Source organism: Anser cygnoides, chromosome 17 (assembly GCF_040182565.1).
Source record: "Anser cygnoides isolate HZ-2024a breed goose chromosome 17, Taihu_goose_T2T_genome, whole genome shotgun sequence".
Taxonomy (NCBI): Eukaryota; Metazoa; Chordata; class Aves; order Anseriformes; family Anatidae; genus Anser; species Anser cygnoides.
In genome coordinates, this window is record NC_089889.1 from 2,108,255 (window position 1) to 2,128,752 (window position 20,498).

At 45.6% G+C, this 20,498-nt stretch overlaps 2 protein-coding genes across 5 annotated transcripts in view; both read left to right on the forward strand.

Annotated features, from left to right (window-relative positions):
* The first annotated feature begins 215 nt into the window (after positions 1–215).
* RPL6 (ribosomal protein L6) lies at positions 216–3,984 on the forward strand. The gene is made up of 7 exons (XM_048073935.2): positions 216–329; positions 932–1,135; positions 1,250–1,348; positions 1,865–2,008; positions 2,674–2,722; positions 3,062–3,246; positions 3,790–3,984. The coding sequence occupies exons 2-7, from the start codon at positions 932–934 to the stop codon at positions 3,940–3,942; spliced, it is 834 nt and encodes a 277-aa protein (XP_047929892.1). The 5' UTR covers positions 216–329; the 3' UTR covers positions 3,943–3,984.
* Positions 3,985–19,605: 15,621 nt separating this feature from the next.
* The window catches only part of HECTD4 (HECT domain E3 ubiquitin protein ligase 4), a 71,873-nt gene continuing 70,980 nt past the window's right edge, over positions 19,606–20,498 (forward strand). For all 4 annotated transcript variants that reach the window (XM_066979328.1, XM_066979330.1, XM_066979329.1 and 1 more), the window contains exon 1: positions 19,606–20,142. In XM_066979328.1, the coding sequence (XP_066835429.1) occupies positions 19,966–20,142 (177 nt within the window). In that variant the 5' untranslated portion in view covers positions 19,606–19,965. The remainder of the gene's footprint in view (positions 20,143–20,498) is intronic.

The following is a 20,498-nucleotide window of genomic DNA, read 5'->3' on the forward strand; positions in this document are numbered from 1 at the left end:
AGCGCGGCGCGGCCCGCCCTGCGTCACCGCCGCGACATCGCCGCGCGACGCCGCCCCTCACGGGGAGGGGGGGGGGAGGCCCGGCCGGTGCTGCCCCCCCCCGCGGGGCCCGCGGGGAACCGGGGGGGCGGGCCCGGCCCGGGGGGTCTCGCCCCGGCCTTGCGCTGAGGTAACGGGGGGGAGGGAGGGGGGGGTCCCCGTGATAGCTGACAGCGGCCCCCGGGGAACTACAAGTCCCGGCGTGCCCTGCGGCCGGCGCGGTGACGTCAGGCGCGGCGCTGGCTTTAGGAGCGGGTGCCCGGATGTAGGCCCCTTTCCCTCCCCGGAAGGTAGGATGGTGGAGCTGCGCCGCGCAGTGCCGGGCCCCGCCGGCCGCCATCCGCCGCCATCCGCCCGCGGGGCGCTGCGATGGGGCTCCGGGAGGGCTGCGGCGGGGAGCGGGGGCGGGTCGGGGGCGGATGGGCTGCGGCGGAGCGCGGGGGCCGGGCGGGGCCGCGGCCGGAGCCTCCCGGGGCCTGGCAGGGGGCCGGGACCGGGGCTTGGCTTGGGGCTGGGGGCGCTGAGCAGCGCCGAGCTGGCGGCCGGGGAGCGGCAGCGGAGCTCTGCGGTGTGGCGGGGCTCAGCAAGCCCAGAAGGGCTGCAGGGTCCCTAAGCACAGGGTGCTTGTCGGGGACGGCAGGGTGCTGTGCGTCTGCATCCTCCCGGGCTGCCCCGTGGTGAGGTGTAGGGTCACCTCGCAGCGGTCCTGAGCGGCACGGAGGGTGGCTTTCAGCTCTGCAGCGTTCTTATTCGCAGTGTATGTAGAATCTGGCGGAGAACTGTTAGAATGGTGCAAAGGGTTAATTTGTGATTCTTTCTATTGGGTTTGGCGTCTCAAATCCTGCTCTATGCATCTTGTAATGCGTGTTTGGTGTTCCGTTTGCATCCACAGATGGCGGGTGAGAAGAAACCGGCCCAGAAGACAGGAGAGAAGAAGCCAGGCCAGGAGAAAGCGGGCAACAAGACAAGGAAGCATAAGAAGCATCATGCCAGCCGCAACCCTGTCTTGGCCCGGGGTATTGGGAAATACTCCCGGTCAGCCATGTATGCCAGGAAAGCCCTGTATAAGCGCAAGTACACTGCTCCAGAAACAAAGGTATAGTGATGGTAAACGCTGTGTTTAAGTAGTCATGCTGTCAGACAGCTTTTCATGGTGACTTTGGTTTGAAATTTCTTTTTTTTTTTTTTTTTACATTTTACTTGCTTACAGATAGAAAAGAAAAAGAAAGAAAAGCCTCGTGCGACTCTCAGCAAGCCAGTTGGCGGAGACAAGAATGGGGGCAGCCGTGTGGTTAAAGTCCGCAAAATGGTAAGAAAAAGCCGAGGTGCTCACGGTGTAGGGCTGTAGCACGTAACTTTTGGCTAGATGCTGTGCCCTCTGAATAGGGTCGTGCAGCGGCCTGACTGCGGCCAGCAGTAGTCTCAGCCCCCGCCGTGTATCGCTGAGCTGTGTGCAGTTACCTGCTTGGTACAAGTTCGTTGACTGTAGTTCTCTGGGGAGATGCCTGCGATTCAGAGAGCGGTTAGCGGGCAAAGGTGGGTTATTCTCTGCCAGGTGAATTGCTGGGCTGAACTGGAAGTGTGCTCAGAAATGCAGATCCTGATGCTCAGAAATAGAGAATCCACAACTTCTGTAGTTATATCGTTGTGTAGCAAACACTGTTACGGACTGTTCCTGAAGAGCTGGTTGCAGAAAAACATTCCTAGAGAGGTCATCTTTAGAGAAAACAGTATCTCTTGTAGAAGAAAGAAAGCATTCACTACGTTTCAGATTCTATCTGGTGGAATACAGGTTGGTAGAATGTTTTTGTTCCTTTTCTTCTAGCCCAGATACTATCCAACTGAAGACGTTCCTCGCAAGCTTTTGAGTCATGGCAAAAAGCCCTTTTGCCAACACAAGAGGAAGCTGCGGGCCTCGATTACTCCAGGAACTGTTCTTATCCTTCTGACTGGTCGTCACAGGGGCAAGGTAAATGGGAACGTTCTTGTGTTCTGTGCGCGTTGGCTCACACAGCAGCTTTGCAGCACTTCTGTGCTGAAACCATTTTGACCATGTCATCTTGACCAACCAGCTGGTTTCATGGTCAGCCACCAGGTGTGAATCTGCAAACCCGATTGTGTTCTGTGCATGCTGTCTAGATGGCTTTCTCCTGTCCTGCCTTTCAGAGAAATAGTCTTTAAACTAATCGCCTTCTACACAGAGCTAGAAGTAAGACAGGCCAATCCAGTTCTTTATACAAGATGGAGACCTGCTGCAATTTTAAAAAGCGTAGATCCGTGTCATGCTAATTTGGCGCTGCAGAATAGCAGGGCTGATGCCTGTTCGTATTCCTGTTGCAATGAGACCAAAACTTTGGCTAGCTGTTAGGAAGAATTACATATTTTTTTTGAATTCATCCCATTATTGTGTGGTAACACCAGCAAAGCTGTACTCCGACAAATGTTGGTAGCTCAGGTTGTGTGGTGGCTGCTTGTCATGTGGCACAGTTGCATCCATGGCTACTTCATCAACGCGTGTACCAGCAGCATGGGCTGTGCGTGGACACGTTCCCAGTTTGGCTGCAGTATTTTCCAAACGTCAGGGAAGATGTAACACTGGGACCGGAGGACTAACGTCATCTCCTCTCTTTTCAGCGTGTCATCTTCCTGAAGCAGCTTTCTACCGGCCTGTTGCTTGTTACAGGTAAAAATAAAAAGCAGGGGGTTTAGTCCCAGTGTGTCCCTGGGGTTAGTAGTGTTTCTGAGCTGCGCGCAGATGGTTTGGCTGTTATCTGCTCCTGTAACTATGAGGAGTCATGTTTTGTGACTTTCGGGGGAGGTGAACGGGAGATTATGAAGCTGTAATATCTGGAAGAGATTGGGAAGCGGCCTTGACTTCTCTAGAGGCTGCAGGGAAGGGTTTTGTTGACTTGTTCAGATTTTTAGCTGTAAGCATCTCACATACCACAAAAATGCGACTTCAAAGTGGTGGCTGTTGCCAGAAAAGCTAACCTTTTATCCTCTGTCTGTCTTGTGCCTTTAGGACCCTTGGTCATCAATCGTGTCCCTCTGCGCAGAGCCCACCAGAAGTTCGTTATCGCTACTTCTACAAAGGTGGATATTTCTGGAGTGAAAATTCCCAAGCACCTCACTGATGCATACTTCAAGAAGAAGAGGCTGCGGAAGCCCAAGCACCAGGAAGGAGAGATCTTTGACACTGAAAAAGAAGTAAGGAAAACCATTGCTTGTTCTTTGCGAATGTCCTTGTTACTTAAAGCCAGGCTGGAAAGGGAGAAATTCTGTGAAACAGACAATTTCGATTTTAAGTGGCCCTCTATAAAGTAGGGTGATGCTGTTAAAATGAATTACAGCAGCATTGAGATGAACCCTTCTAAATCTGGGGGTTTTCTACTTCTACCTTAACAGAACAGCAGCAGTGATTATTCTAGTTGAACATAGGTTTATGTTTTTTTTGCTTGTTTTGTTTTTGTGTATTTTTTTGTTTTTGTTTTTGACTGAGAAACACCTTTACTGCCATGATACTGCTAACAGCCTGCTGCTGGCTCTGATCACCTGCAGCATAAGCCAAACGGTGGCTTCAGTTCTCTCCACCACCTCCGGTCTCCTACCACCTTTCCCATATTTAGAACAAACGGAGAAAACATTTCCTGAAAATGCCAGAACTCAGGGTTTGCCCTGGATTTTCTCATCTCTCTGGGAGAGTCTGAAGTCATTCTGTAGGATTGTAACATTATCCTTTGTACTTCCTAGAAATACGAGATAACGGAGCAACGCAAGAAAGACCAGAAGGCAGTGGATTCCCAGATCCTTGCACAAATCAAGAAGGTGCCTCAGCTCCGTGGGTACCTGCGTTCTACATTCTCTCTCTCAAACGGAGTCTATCCTCACAAATTGGTGTTCTAACTGTTCTGAAAGCACCACATTAAATTTGAGGGGAAAACGCAAGGATTTCTGGTGTCTTCATTGCATTCCATAATTGCATGTGTTGTGTAAATCTTACGAATAGTCGCTTAAAGGATAGTAAAACTACTTGTGGTATAAAATTCTGAGGGACTATATGCAGATGACTAGAATTTCGAGTGAGTGCATATGGTTTGGGGAGTGGTGGTGCTTTGTTTTGTTTTTGTGAGGTTTGGGGCTTTTTGATTGGTTTTGCTTTTTTCTTACCCTATCCGGGACAAACAGAAGAGAATAAGCAGTTGCATTTCAAATTGCTTCGCTATAAATGAGTTGCAGAAAAAGTAAACGAGTTATCTTCTGGGAATAGAGGATGTAAATGCTGGCCGACTACCCATCAGGACGTGTTCCAGAATAAACATCCAGCTCGGTGTCTGTGCTGGTGGAGTTCTCTGCATCCTTACTGCTGAAACCAGGGCTTCAGGTACCTTCTGTGAAGACCAAGGTCGTAGCAACAACCCACTGCCGGGTGACTCATTAGCATTTTAAAGTTTGTATATAGCTTTGTTGAAATGGTATTTCTGATGACCAGCTTTGATCCATCAATCACTACATAAACCTTGGCAAATATAGCAACTTCTCAGAGGCATTTCAGGAGCTGTGCTTTGCATTTTTAAGTGGAAACACTGGGGATAGTCTGAAGTGAGTTTTACAGGGTAACTTAGCTTTGGAATCAACAAAATTTGGAACGTATGTTCCTTCCCGAACCCCATGTTTGTTTCCTGTTTATCTGTGGGCTGTAACACCTTTAGTTGGGAAGCAAAAATCCTCGCCGCTGCAGTACCTGCGGAGATATAAGCAAAAGCATGATTTTTAATTCTGTAGTCTGAGAAACTAGTTAAAAAGCTGTAACATTTTCAGTGAAAGGCAAGTATATCGCTATCCTGGGAGACTTGGGGAGTCAACAAATTTTCCTAGCTTAGAAACTAGCAGCAGAAAGAGTAGAGAAAGTTCATCCTGTCTGCTTGCTGTCTCTGTTGAGGTCAGCTATCAGATACCTGAAAGAGGATCTTTAGGCAGTAATAGCTCTGCTCTTACAGAAACTGAGGACGTACATTATTAACAAATCTGGCATGCTTGAGCTCTTTCTTAGCCAGACTTAGGCAGGAAACCAGGCTTATATAACTGCACCATCTGTCTTCCCATTAATTCGCAGCTGAAAGTAGCCAATGGGGTCAAACTTGACGGGGAGTTGAGATTTCATCTAATTCATCGGAGCTTCATGAAAAGGGGCTAGAAAAGGGAGTAACGAGCCTTCACTGAGGTGGAAGCCTGCATCTTGTCCATACTAGTCACGAGAGCATTGATGAGGAAGGAGGGGTCAGGCTTTATGTGCTCCAGAAGCAATGGGAGGAAAAAAAAAGTCAAAACACCTGGAGAATACCTGGCTCTGGGCTCTTGCGCATGAGGGACTGTGCTCATTTTTATAGCTAAACGCTGTCTGGTCTTGCAGAGTGTGGAGGTATATAACATTAATATACCATCCTCTTGATAATGTAGAAGATTTAATGTTAGCCTGGTTCAGCAGAGGGAGCCAATGAGCAAGCTTTTGTCTGAATGCAGCACTCCTGGCTGCTGCCTGGGTGTGCGTCTCATGACGCTCTGCTAGGTTCTGCCCTGTGCTGCTCCAGGAATCTGTTTATTTTTTGCTGCCGTCAGAACTACATTTGTGATGAGTTGCATCTTTTGTTGTACGTGGTGTGGTGGGTGAGGGGTATAGTCAGAGGTTTCTTAAATTGGCGTGAGATTTTACTGCAGTGATCGGGCTGGCCTGTTTACATAAATCAGCTCTAAAAAGACTAAAAAGTGTTGCCCGCATCTCAGCGCTGGCACTAAAATAAATTTACCGGTACTACCAAAGGAAAAACAATGTTCTGAAATCTGACTTAAAGAAAAAAGTCTGTGTAGGAATACTTACCATGGGTAAAGGGTAAAACAAGAAAGAAGACCTCCTTATCAATATAATTTGTAGCTCCATGCAGTACTGCAAAGTCTGCAAACCAAGATTCAGTTGCACAGTTGTGGTCTAAGAGAACACTTGAGAGGTGCTGGTGCTTCCCTCCTTCCACTCTCTGGGAATAGGGAAGTTGTAGTAATAAAATAGTTCTGCTGGCTCGTCTAAGAATAGCTAGGCATTTAGATGTAATGGTATTTTCCGTAATTATCAATTACTTTGACACATTCCTCATTTGTGCATCAGACGATGTGAAATAACACTGAGAACCATTAACCTTGTTTACTGAACGGGGAGGCTGTGACTCCCGGTGTGCTGTCAGGATGTGATTTGGTAATGTAATTCAGTCGTCTCCCTAGGTCTTGGTGCAGAGGAATGGTCTCGTGCGCTGCTGCCTCCTTTGCACCGCTACTGTCACTTGTCTGACTAGGTGGTGAGCAAGGAGCTAAACCAGCCCGAAACACAGCCCTGCGAGGGGGGAGAGGGAGGGATGAATATTTCCTTCAGGGATCTAAACCAGCACTGAGTCACTGTTGGCCCAGATGACTGTTGGTGTCAGTACAAGGGACGTGGGAGCAGGCCAGCTTCTGGAGATGCTGGTTGCAAATTTAACAATTTAACAAATTTAACAATTTAACAAATTTTGAATTGCTGGTTGCAAATTTTAACATCAAATCAAGCCTTTACAGTGCCAAGCATCTCCTCAGGCTTCACAGTAAAAAAATGGGGACAGCAAAGCCCTCATCTTTCATAAGGAAAAGTAGCCTGTGGACAGCTGTGATTTGTCTCGCTCTTAACCTCTAAAATATGTTCCCTGAGTTCTGTGAAATCCAGCATTTCTCTGAAATGCTTTGGACTGGGGGATGGAAAAGAGGAAAAATGAGGTCTGTTCAGATGGCCAACTGAGAAACACTGTGAATGTTCAGAAGGATTTTTCAATCTAGATAACACTGTCTGCTACCTGAAAAATACTTCCATCAAATAAAAGCTTTTGTGTGCGTTCTTGCTGTCCCACAGCTTTTCTCATTCTGAGCATGTAAACAGATCTGCAGTCCTGGCTAGCTGAGTCATTGCTTTTCACTGAGCATCCCCCACAGAAGAAGCTAGAGACATCCAAAGCCTCAGTCACCCAATGAAAAGTGCTGGAGATGTGCAGGTCCAAAAATAGTGACAGACTCAACCACAGCAGCACTTCATTAGCATCAAATGTGCTCTTTGCTTCAGCTGCCTAATAAAGTGATATGTAATTATAATAAAGCATCCTTGTGAGAGGAAAGACGGAGGGATACTGGCTTTCTCAGGGAATTGGTAATAAGATGTGATGCCTTATTAGCTGTGGGCACCTATTTTTACCTATTAGCTGCCTCTGTGAAATGACCTGGTGGATTGAGTCCAGGCCAGAGAGGCCCTGTCCCAGCTGCTGTGTTGGCTGGCAGTCTCGGGAGGCAGGCATTAGCTTAGCTGCTCGGACCAGGAGCCTTAGGGGAAACTGAAGCTCAGTTGCAAGACAAGGTACTCTCCAGTGCCAGGTTTGTGAAGAATGTTACCTTTTGGCCTTTCAGGTTATACATGCTTCTATTTTTACTTTTTTTAACCTTAAGAGAAGCTGCTATTGTTTTCTTGGATCCCTTTCTCTGCTGAAATATGCCCAGATATCCAGCAGTCAGTTACTGAGTTCACCTCTGCTATAGCATACCTGCAGGATGTGCCTTGTCTCCCAGGGGCAGCCAAACCTTTTTTTTTCTCAGCGTATTTCTGCCTGATCCTTGTCTTTCCTCTCGTCATAGCTCACAGAACCGTTGCCATATGTATACCCAGCCCCACTTCTGGAAGAAGTCGTTTGGGATCTTCTCACAAGCTCAATAAAGAATAAGGAGAACTTGGGAATGGTTTATTTGTCTTCACCACCTGGAAAAAGCTCTCCTTTAACCTCACAGACAATGTAGGCAAGATCAGCTGAGAAACCATTTGCAGACAAGAGCTGACCTCTAGCAAGTGCAAGATAACTCCTTCCACTCTTCTACTGCTGAGTCTTATCTCATTTTAAATAATTCAAGCATTGGAAACCCCATCCAAGAGATTTTACTAACACAATTTGTTCTGGGTTCTCTGTATATTCTTTCAGTGCATTCTCTTCTTGTCTTAAAGTGAAGAGGGCTTCTTGATTTCTCCTTATTAAGAACAACAAAAAGTAGTTTTCTAACCAATGCTTAAAACTAGGCAAGCAATTGTCCTGCTCAGTTCAAAACTGGACAGCAGAGTTCTGCCCTGTCTCTGGCTATGAAGGTTGTGTTCCTGACATCTCTTAAAGCTCTGTAAGGATAAGAGATGACACAATTTTCCTGTGCTGTTCAGGGCATTAAGCAGTATACCAACCTACGAATATTAGTAGCTCCTAATGCATGTAAAGTTCCCAGTAACTTATGTGAGGGTGCAGGAAAATGGGAACTACTTACCTGCTAATTTGGTTCCTACTTACCTGCTAATTTGGTTCCTCTAGTCCTCATACATTACAGCCTGCACTAGGCACTTGACAACTCATATTGTTTAAGCAATTAGAGCAATTAAATCCATATTTCTATCAGGATCTTATTCATAGTAGTTCTCAATATATTGTTTTGTATTGCTCAGGAAGCCACTAATTGAACAAAGTAAGCCAGTTCCACTGGCTGTAGTCAGCATTTGCACTGAGTCATGCAAGAGGGCTGGTCTTACCATTAAGCAACCATGAAATTTCTTACTTCTTTAGTTGTTTTTTCATAGTTTTTTTTTTTTCAAATTCATTACTGTAGAGTTTAGTCTATTATGTTTGTACAAGACAGCCAGCTAAAAGATTTAGAATCTCTGGTGACGTTGTATTTCTGCATTCTTACCAATTAGCAGTGTCTAGCACTGCCTGCAGAATTTTTCTAACAGTTGTAATAAAAAACTTCTCCTACTTTACACACACTGAGCACATTGGCTTTGTGACACCCAACAGAGGTAAAAACTGCCATTATAACACTGAGAAACTGTACACAAAGGTAAAATGATTTATCCGGTCCATTGGAGCAAGCCAGTGGGATGCTGAGAACCACACCAAGCAGCACTAGAGAAGGCTTTAAAGCCTCACGAAGAAAACAGGAGACTAAACTAGCAGCAATTACATCTTCATCTATTCTGTCAGCCCTATGTGATCTGGAGGTTTTTCACTTGCTTGACGGGTGCACTTAGAACATAGTTGTTTTTAAAATTAAGGTCTTCAGGTATAACACATGGCATCCTATTGTTCAAAAGGCTCATTTTCACATGAGGAAAAAAATGCAAAGACTAAATGTGCAAAAATAGTCCTAGGCAGAAAGTTTATGTCCTTTATATACAAGGAAGGGTGGTTATGTTTCAGAACAAGCTAGTATGAAGGCCCTAAAAAGAATAATGCACACTCAAAATGTTTCATGGGAGACGTTAGGGTAAAATCAGCATTCAGATTACTGGTGTAAATGTCCTGCTAAGCTGAAATGAAAATCTGCTTCATGGAATTTTGTAGAAGTTAGTGGGCAACCATGGCTGTTCCTTAAAATAAGCACAAAAATTAAACAAACACCTCTCTAGAATCAGAGAACCGAAACAGCAACTGTTGCTCCAACACATGGCAAAACTTCTGTACGTTGCACATTATCCACATGGTTTCCCTCTGAACTAGCACAGAAAGGGCATTGGAAATCTGGAGCTTTAAATTTGTGTGAGAGAAAAGAAGCAAACACATGCATATACTAGCAGCACACAGGATGAAAATACCGGCTTTGGCCAAAGTATTGTACACAAAAATCTGTGGTTTATCTAATCCAATACTCTGGGAAAGTACGCTTTTTAATGCTTTGTAAATGAACAGGACTTCATCAAGTCGATGCCTGGCATCATCATGTAATCATCTTCTAATGCAGGCAACCCATTAATCTCCAAACCAGCTAACAGCTTGAATCAAAAAATGAAAATAATACAAACACCATAGAAAATTATGTGGCTTGGGCTTACTTGAAATAACGGCTGATTTCCCTAGTACCTGAGAAGAGTGTCCCAGCATGAGCCTGTCACTGCAGCTGTCTCCTGGGGATTTTTAAGAATAATTGTTAGAATTTGTCATGCACAATCCATAGCCCTATGACAGCAATGGAAGAACGGAGTGATGAGCACAACGCACGTAATATGGCCACCGTATTGGGTGCGAAAGGCTGAGCTGATGTCTATTTGTGAACCGATAATCTAATGACGGCAGTGATGCTGGTATAGTCCTCCAAAGAGCTGGTTGGCCCTGAAGACTGACAGATAGTGCTGCTCTCAGTTCTTCCATTGCCTGATTGCTCAGGAAGTTATTTTACTTGAAGGGTAATTAACTGTTCTTCATGGTTTATCTGCAGGCTACTTGTGATGCTCTTTTTAAACAAATGCTGCTATGTTGTTAAGCATAAAGCCAAGGGTTTATAAAACAATTTCAGAAGCGTGATTTTACCTGTCAAGACCAGAATTTTATTAACAGTTGACATTCAAATGCAGCATTAATAAACTCAACTCTACAATATTACAAAGAAACCGTCCTACCTCTAGCAGCATGAAAATATTTCCAGCCATCCTGGCCTCATCTGGGGGCCAGTCCATCACAAGTCTGTGAAATGATGATTTATTTGGCCTTTACTGGCTTATGCCATCTGTCTGTAAGGAACAGAAGGAAAAACAGGTGAGTCATAGTGAGCGGAGCAAGACTGCACCTCTCACAGAAATCAGCAACATCCCTTCACTAACAAAACCACCGTAGACATCTCTACCCTTTTTTGTTTGTCTCTCATATTTATACTCAATGTAAGTTGCTCACCTGCTGTGACTTTATTGCACAATAGTTCTTACTCTTCCTTTAAAAGTAGATTATTGGCTGGAAAATACAGGAAAAGAACAAAGTCCTTCAAGAAAGAAAGGAAGGGGAGGCCGGCACTAAGGGAAGAGCACCTTTGGAATTGTGGGCACTTACAGCTGCAAAACACTACCACACAGAGAGCAAAATTGTTCTCCCCAGAGGAGAAGGCATTCCAATTTGCGCTGCATGGCTTCAGTTCTCAATTAGTGGCTTTCAATTTTAGTTTGTTTTGAATGCCTGTCACCACTGAAGAGAAAATCAGTACAGTGTATAGCATTTGCTCAGGCCAGGGATTCACTGACCTGGCTTCCTTTTCTTAGGAAGAAGGGTAGTTAGTGCTGCAATGCCTGTAAAAACCTGCTAATTAAGTCTTCACAGGATCTTGGAACTGATTAGTGAATTTCAAGTAGAAGACAATGATAATAAATGCTCAAAAGCCACCTCATTAAAACTCCTCGCTTAAAATTGAGTTTTGGCTTTTTCTTTTGTGTCCTGTTGTTTCAGACTTTCGAGTCACTGTTTTCTAACACTCTTGCAAGTTATACCTATTGTACCTCCTTAGAGGTGTGCTCATGGAAGGCAAATCATTTTTAGATGAATAAAATGTAATGAATTTGGGAGTTTATTCTCAATATTGCTGTCCTGACACGGGCGACTGAATAGATTTTGCGACAGGGTCGGCATACATTTATCCAAAACTTACAAAGACCGAGCTCTTGCCTTTTGCAGTAAATGTCTGCCTCAGGCCTTTCTGTCTGGATGACACCTACAAAACAAGGCTTTTTTGATGGAAACAAGCTGGCAAACTGCTTCTTCTTGCCATCACCGAGTAATTCCTCCATCATTCCCTCCTTTACTGTTTCTCCCTGCGTACAAGCTACTACATGACATTCCCAAAGCTACTTTTTTCTTTTTTTCTTTCTCCTTCCTACAGATCCTTCTGCTTTCTCCCTGCCACAGGTATGAAAATTACTTTGACTAGAGAAAACAGCAAATGGACTATGAGAAACCATCTTGTCCTGTACCACGAGATCACGCCCACATCAGGCCCAACAGATACTTGTCTAGTGCATTGCTGAAGCCCTCTGCTAGCAGAGATCCCACAGCCTCAGAAGGCGATCTAGTCCTTTACCTTACCATACAAATGGGAACGGCTTCCCTCTATATCTCCTCAGCTACAGTTTAAGCCCATAACTTCTTGTCCTGTCAATAGCAGCTTATTTCTTCTCTCTTTGCTTCACTCTTTCACGTATTGCCATGTCTCCTCTCTGTCTTCTCTTATCCAGACTAAACATACCAATCCCTTTCAGGCTTTCCCCATAGGCTTTCAAGTTGCCTGATTGCTCTCATCAAGACTTTCTCCAGCCCATCAGTGGACTTCTTGAAAAGCAGTGGCCAATTCCAAATTCAGCTCTCCAGGGCACGCTTCATGTTTTACTTTTAAGCAGTTCTGCTCTGTGTCTGTAAAACATTACAGGAAGATTTTGTTTTTGAATGAACTTTACAGCTGCTACAGAAGGACAGATAATAATAAAAAATAAGCAGTATAGACAAATTCTTGCCAGTAATAGTAGTCCCAGCTTTCCACCCACTTACCCATTCATACATTTCATTTTGCTCTATTTATTATATGTACGTTAAATTCTCAGTGTCAAAATATTCCTAACCTTACCATATGATGGATTTAGACTGAGATATATGAATGAAATTAAACCAGCCTAATATTTACAAGTTTTCCTAGATAATTTGACTCTCTGGCACTCCAAAAAGCCATGAAAACTTACCATTTATTTTACTCCTGAAGTGTTTCCTGTAAGATAGCAAGACATTTATCAACAAAAATGAAACACCCAACATGCATTTGTTTCAATGTTTTGATTAGTTCTGCTTTGTCACACAGGAAAACTAAGCAACCTTATTTGTAAAGAGTAGCTCCTGAATTGGAATAGTTAGCATTTTTGGCTAGGATAGGAAGATCATTAGGGTAGTAGAAAAATGCCAAAGCCTGGTGAAAATATTAGACAAGAGACAAACAGGATATTGATGGGATGGTAGTTAATTTAGATGTTTCTTGACCTGACCTCTACAGTTCATGGGAAATATATTTTCATTACAGAATACAAAGAACATGAGCACATTGGGCCACATATCCTTTCTCCAGACTTTAATTCTAATTACCAGTTAATTTCAGTTCAGTGAAGCACTGTTAGCATGACAAGCTGTACAAGTGCTAAGGTTTAAAAGAAAAATAAAAGGTGGCAGACCTGCCTAGTGTCTGTCAGGATTAGGCAAATTCAGGTAGGATAGGTACCTTCACAGGCAGACACAATCCTCTTTGTACTCGGGACTTTGTAGCAGTGAAGACCATCCATCCCCAGGGGAGAGCGAAAGGAAAAATGTACTTTATCTCTGTATTGTTACATTGCAAAAGCCAGAATTTCAGCTTTTAAAACATTTTTTGTTAAATATTCTGTAAAAACTCCGTCCATTTCTCAGTCAGCTAAAATAAGTGCCTGTGTGGGGGCATCCTGAAGGGGAAAGAGAACTCCTTTCTCCCAGGGATGTAAGTTTTGTAAAACACAGCTCTTGTTCAACGTGAAGTGACAAGAACTTTGCCTCGCCAGCCACACAATGAAGCTAGCCAGCCACGTGCCCAGCAGGCGCAGACCTCCCAGGGCACAGCGTCGTGGCCTGGCTGCGGGGAGCGCTCGCACCCCTTAGCACCCGCAAGTACACCCCTTGATGCTTCCACACTTGGCGATACAGCTGCTGTCCCCATGCTTCACATTTCCACCAGGCTTTGGCGATGCGAACATCCTTCTCCTCCCCAGCCGGGAAGCCTGATGGCAGGTTTGACAACAGGCTTCAATCAGCGCTGAGTGAACATTTCAGGGAGTCTCATGAATCAGACACAAACCTTGGAGATCACCGCACCCATCTCCTGCAGGAGTCGTGGACAGGGAGTTAACATGCTGTTTGCCTGTCCGTACGCAGGGGCGCTGTGACAGCACCATGATCCAGGGGTTAACGCGTCCCATTTGCTGCGTGACCTCCTGAGGATGACTTTACGTTGCAAGTCCCTTTAAAATACAAGTGTGAAGTAAAACAGTTTGTGTAGAGGAGGAAAATATACTGCATTTAAAGACGAGAGCTTTTACATGTTTAACGGATCCATTCTCATTTTTTAGCTATCAAAGATTTTAAGTTACAATATCAGCCCGTAACTCCAAGTGGAACTAATACTGATTTTGCTAAAATTAAAGCTGATGTTTCTTAAGACAAAATAGCAAAAAAATGGACATTTTAGATGTCAGCCTTGGGACAAAGGACATCTTTGAGTAACCAGGCAATGCTCCTAGAAGAAAAAACAAAAGTCTGTATGTTCTGTATTGGTAAATGAAATTCTTTCTTGTTATCAGTGAATAACTCTCAAACACAGAGGTTTGAAGGATTAATATTTCAACCAGTTTACATGGAACATTACAGAAAAATATTGAAATACAAACGTAGAAACACAAACTATTTCTTGAGACTATAATTGAAAATTAGCTTATAACACTTTTTCTTCCCAAGAGTTTTATATAAAACGTGTAAAATAAGTGGTAAATATGAATGAAACTAGAGAAACTTCTGAAGAAGGTTTATTTTGGCTTTGTGTGTATTAGCCCCACCTCTATGCAGACCACTTTCAGCATTACAATAACATTGCCAAGCAGCCCTCCTCTCCTCTACAAGAAGTAAACACTGCAGATCTTGCAGCCTACCTTGATCAAAAAAACTAACATTTTCGTAACCAGTTCTTGAAAACTGATATTAAAATCCTCAGATCACACTCACTTTGTTTGGGATACTGACAATTTAACATTACAAACCCTGAGAAATGCTTTATAAAGAGGACCTTGTAGTAATTTGTATGAATTATATAAAACCACCTCGTTACGTTTGTATTTTTACAATGTTAAACAGAATATTGTAGCAGATTTTTTTCACTTACTTTTTTCCTCATTTTACTGCACCAGTTTTCAGGGAGGTTGAATTTTAAAACAGTACAGAATAGCTGTATTTAAAACCTACCTATTTTTGGATATTAATAATGAGTCTTCTGAGACATTAGAGATTCAGAAATTCAGGACAACCGCAAAGGGATCTGTTCATCTTCCAGCCACTCTTCCTCACTGATGGGCAGCATTTAAATACTTCCCATCAAAAAAGGCTACTTGCATTACATTTTTGAATAAGAAAATGAGGCATAGGATTACTAAGAGTAATATTAGATGCTGGCTTTCTTGTGTTCTGCATGTGAAATACCACAAACAGAATTTAAGTGTAAGCTGCTATTTCATTTACAAGCCCGATATGAGTCAACATCACACAGCTGCAGAGAAAGCCAATATGATATTGAAACACTTGATGTGAGCATTGCATGGAAAACACAGAAAGTAGTAATCCGTCCAGAGCATTTTGTGCTGGAAACGCCTTATCTAAAGAACTATTGGAAGAACGACAAGAATTCCAGAATACACAGCCTACAAAGTCTAAGAGAAGTGGATCTATCAATGCGGAGACGACAGAGGAGTTGTGGTCACAGCCTTCGCACGTGAAAAAGACTGCACATATGGGGAAGGAAATAAGCTGTTCTCCGTGACTACAACTGTTGGAACAAAACCAAAAAGGTTTAAATTACAGTAGCAGAAATTCAATTAAGCATTAGGAAACTCCCTAAAAGTAACGACAATTGAACAATGGAAGAGATTGCAGTTGGACTCTGGATGGGACAAATGTCACAAACAGAGTAGTTACCGCTTGGGTCACAGCACTGGATTAGATGACCTCTAAGAAAACATTCTAGCATTTTTATTATGACTCTCTAATTTACATTTACATTTATTTCATGCCCAATTTCACCAAGGCTATGTTTGTATGTAGGTATCATGCTCATTTCCTGTATTACAACTGCCTTTTCTCATTTTGTTATTTGTTCTTCCTTGCCATCAGTCAGAGTCTTCTTCAGAGATTATTGTTAATATACCAAAATGAGAAAAATGTAGTATTTTTTCTTTGCAATTAAAATACATTTTTGAAGTTTGAGATTGTTTCATTTCACTGTCTAGTTTGTCCTTTCTCCTCTGTCAAATACTGACTTTTTCCATTTCAGTCCTTTCTAAGTTTTACAAGGAAACAAATGAAGAAACTATATTTTCTAACCACAGTTAGGGTGCCAAGAAGCGCCAGTATTCCTTGCATAGTGGCATTATTAATGATGGCATTCGGGCTCTCTAAATAGCATATACGAGGCAGAGGAGCCAGGATTCCGGGTATGGAAATCTGGTTATTGCAGATCACATTAAAATAGCAACTACTTCTTCTCGTTCACACATTTCTTAGTGCCACAATGGAAATTAAAACTAAAATGGCCATTTCTAAATGAACAGAAAGATGTACGGCAAAGCCTTAGGATGAAAAGAATTTCCACCATATATATTACAATTGTGTCAAAGTAAAATTAAACTGGAGGCCAAGACAATGCTCCTTTAAATTCCACTGCATAATAAGAAATAGTCGTTTTGAGGCAAGAAGAGTGAATTTCCATTTTCAGCTCACAGGGCTGAATAGACCACAAGCCTCTCCTTCTAAACCTCAGCCACCGTGATGCAGAGAAGCCCAAGGACGTATTCAGCTGTAGGATTGGGACCAGTGCAAAAGGAAGCTCGCTCTGGAGCCCAGCCTCCAGGCAGGACTGCAGCCCCAGCCATAGGCAGCTGCCCCATCTGCTCAAAAACAGAGCAAAAGACTGATTTTCTGTGCAAGTCTATTTAACAGCGCAAGGATTTTATATCCTCGCCTTGAGGATTTACGTCACAAAGTTATTCTAGTCTTTTTTAGAAGACATACCATCTCCCATAACGTAGTACCAGACTTCTTTGTAGTTGTTGCAGTATGCCTCTGAATGCTACAGTGAAGTTACAGCGGCTGACATTTTCTGGTGACATGCAGAACAAAAATCATATTTTTTTTTCATTATATTATACAAGATCTTCTGCACCAGATGCTAGACAAATAGCACTGGATTTGCAGAATTTATTACAGGATCAGGGCCTTAATACTGAAAATTTCATGTGTAAACCGATGTCAGCATTCCATGCTTTGTAAGCTCGTAGATCATACAATATGCTGTTAGCTCCTGAATGGTGACCATGCAAGACAATTTAGTAAATCTTACACTAGCCAGTGATTATTTTATTAAGCTGTGCTGAGGCGGGACAGGACATGGTTCTCAATTTTATGGCATTAGATTAATTCAGTAACTGTTTTTTAACTTTAAATTGTCAAAGCAAAAACTCTAAAATTCAGAAGAACTCCAAATAAATGAGTAACTATGAAATGGTAAACATAGCTTTTGTTCAGCTTGGGATATCTTCCCACAAATACACCTAAAAGGGATGTCTAAAACGCCTGCACTCCCTGCAGTTCACAGTTAAGCGGCCTGCGTTTCACTCGGGGCAGCTCAGGTTACTTACCTCACACAGAAACGGGTGGATCGGGATCCTCAGAGCCCGCCTGTGCTGCGAGAAACCGTCTGCCAAGCCCCAAGCAAGTGACAAAGCACAGCCTCTGGCCAGTACATAATTCAGCCACGCACCTCCTTCTGTGCTTAGCCTGGCATGAACGCAGCCAGAGTTACACGTGGCTTTCTTCTAGCTCCGAGTCAGCTCTCTATTCAAAGACAAGGCCTTGGATTATATTTCAAAGCAATTAGTGGATTGAATCGACAGCTATATCAAACCCCGATTCTCCATCTGGGAGCTGCTGTGACAGCCATATTCCGCCGGGATAGAGCAGTCCATAAAGCCCTGGAAGGAGCCTGTGAGAGCTGGAGACAAAGAATTTTCCGCCTGGGGTTACCCAGCTATGAGACAGACTTCTAGAGAACAACAGACGCACCCAAAACCAGGCCACCTCTAGAAAACGTTGCGAATCTTTTTTGTTGACAAGCCTTTCTGGCATGAGTGTTGCTTGTGAACATCACATTTTACTCCCAACCTTGCTATTTGTATTGATTTTGCAGTAGATGTTCCAACTGGTACCATGATGGTATTAGAAAATGTAAAGAGAATTTTTTTCAGTATAACACTGAAATGTATACACACTTTTCTTTTCTCTTCCTCTATTTCTGTCTCATATGAATGAATGAAAACAATATAAAACTCCCACTCTGGCAACAAAACAATAACACTAGTCACTATCTTGCAATGAAATATTGTGACTAATCTAACCTCAGCAGCTTTCCCATTCCTCCAAGGAGACCTTGTGAGCACAGCTTATCTCAACAGCCAGAACTCAGCTGCCACGTCCCACCTGCCATAAAATCTTCAGAGCTCAGCATTCTCTCTCTTCTGAGTACCAGGCAGGCTCCCGAGGGAGGATCAGGGTGGATTTCCTATCTACGGCTGTGCCCATCTGCAGCCGTTGCTCCCTGTGTCAGGTCTTGACCAAAAATAACAGATGCCCACGAACAGTCTCTTACAAAAACTGTTGATCCCCACTCTCCATAGTCTCCTTTCTCATTCCAAAGCGAGACTCTCCAGTGCAGAGGAAAATAATTAGATAATAAAGCCAAGCCTGAAGACCCTTTTGCTCTCCGATAGCTGAATGGCAGTGATATGCGACCAAATGATGTGGGATACCGCACAGATGAGTAACCCATGGCTCACATGAATTTACCCGGCTCTGACTCTGACCTGACCTCATCGGCAGAGCAGGCAGCTGGGTGCGTGCTCCTGCTGCTGAATCAGCAGCACAAAAGTCTCTGTGTGGGCTGTAGGTCGTGTGCTCGGCCATCACGTGCCAAAAAGGTTCTTCTCAGCGAGATTTAATGGGTCATCCACCACCACCAGCAGACCTCACCTTACTTCGGCTTTTAATTTGTTTTTACCCAAACACCACGGTATGTTTGTTATGGTGCACTAATCTATTAAACAGTTTAATCTGATCAAACAGGTAAGTGAATGTGTTGCACTCCATCTCTGTTCAGTTGTGCAGCCACTGTTTGATGAAAAGCAGCCACTCGCAATGGGAATCCCCTCAGCAATTATACACCAAGATATTTATCATTTATCATCCTATCTCCCTCGTTAAGAGGATTTGTCCCTGCTACCCTGCTGAACAGCCAGGTACACCCGCCTGTGACACACACTGAACAGGCTCGGGTGGGGGCTGAGCCAACTGTGTGTGAAATTAGACCGATGGAAAATAGGCAAGGTTACACAACGGTGCTCAGAAGAGAGAAAAGGCTCGATTTTTTTCTTTAGATCTCCCTTCTCTCCACACGTATGGCGGTGTGGTGAACACAGATAAATGTGGAGGAACGGACTGGAGGGCACACAGCTGCTTGCCGGCGAGTCCTGCGGGTTTCTGAGAGGCTTTGAGCGGCCGAGAGAGGGGGGGAAGCTGTGAGGGGAGCCACTCCCGGGGCAGGGCGCTGAGGGAGCCGGGCGTTGAAGGGGCTGGAGCGGGGCTGAGGGGAGCGGGGCGCTGAGGGGAGCGGGGCTGGGCTGAGGGGAGCGGGGCAGGGCTGAGGGGAGCGGGGCTGGGCTGAGGGGAGCGGGGCAGGGCTGAGGGGAGCGGCCCTCGGGGCGGGGCGAGGCACTGAGGGGAGCCGCCGGACCGTGCCGGCAGCGGGTCGAGGCGTACCGGCCGCCCCGGAGGCGGGGTACCGGGGGCGTCTCCCGAGCCCTCGGGGCGGCACCCAAGGGTGCCGGGGGCGGACCCAGAGGTGTGGGGGGGGGGGAGCCCGGGGAGGGTGTATTGTTCCCCGCGCGGTGCATGCCGGGCCCGCCTCAGCCCCCAACATGGCGTCGCGCTGTCACCTGTGTCTGTGAGGAGGGAGCGGGACGCGGCGGTCTGCGGGCGGCTCCCGGCGGCTCCCGGACGCCCCCCCGGCCCGCTGGCGGCACCTCGCCGCGCTTCGCTTCTGCTGCCTCCCCCGCCGCCGCCGCTGCTCGCCGCCCTCCGGCTGCCCGGTGCCCCGGCCGCTGGGCGTCCCGCTGCCCCCGCCCTGCCCCCGTCATGGGGGGGTAGCGGCAGCCGCCTCGCCTCAGCCCTGCCGAGCCCCCCCGCCGGCCGCGCCATGGGGTCCCCGGCGGCCGCCTCAGCGGCGGCGGCGGCGGCCAGCGACTCGGCGCAGTGGCTGTCGGTGAAGGAGGAGACCATCTTCCTGCACGACGGGCTCATCCGCGTCACCGACCTGGCCGAGCTGCCCAGCGAGATCATCGGGGTGGCCGAGCCCGGCGACACCGAGCTGGAGGTGAGGGGGGGGGGGGTGCCCGAGAAAAACGGGAGGGAACGGGCAGGGGGCGGCGAGGATGAGGAGGAGGAGGAGGGTGATGGTGGTGAGGGGGGAGAGCGCTCAGGGAGGGCTCTGGAGCTGCCTGGCACCGGAGCAGAGTTTTTTTTGCCCGGTTCCTCTCAGCGATGGTGACCTGGGCAGGACGGTGGAGAGGAGCTGGCGAAGATGGAGGGTGAAGCATCGCCCGGCTGTGAACGCCGGGTTAGGCAATAAGAGCCGCGCTCGTGTCTTTCTGAGGTGGCCTTCGGCTCCGTTGTTTACAGCTCTGTGTCTTTTTGCTGTGAGGTGGTTGGTAATCAGCCAGTTTTACAGTC

Bases quoted from the DNA above. Each gene is read 5' to 3' on its own strand.
- RPL6 (XM_048073935.2), top strand. From the start codon at position 932: ATGGCGGGTGAGAAGAAACCGGCCCAGAAGACAGGAGAGAAGAAGCCA. The intron at 1,349-1,864 runs GTAAGAAAAAGC...CTTTTCTTCTAG, and splicing joins TGGTTAAAGTCCGCAAAATG to CCCAGATACTATCCAACTGA. The intron at 2,723-3,061 runs GTAAAAATAAAA...TTGTGCCTTTAG, and splicing joins CGGCCTGTTGCTTGTTACAG to GACCCTTGGTCATCAATCGT.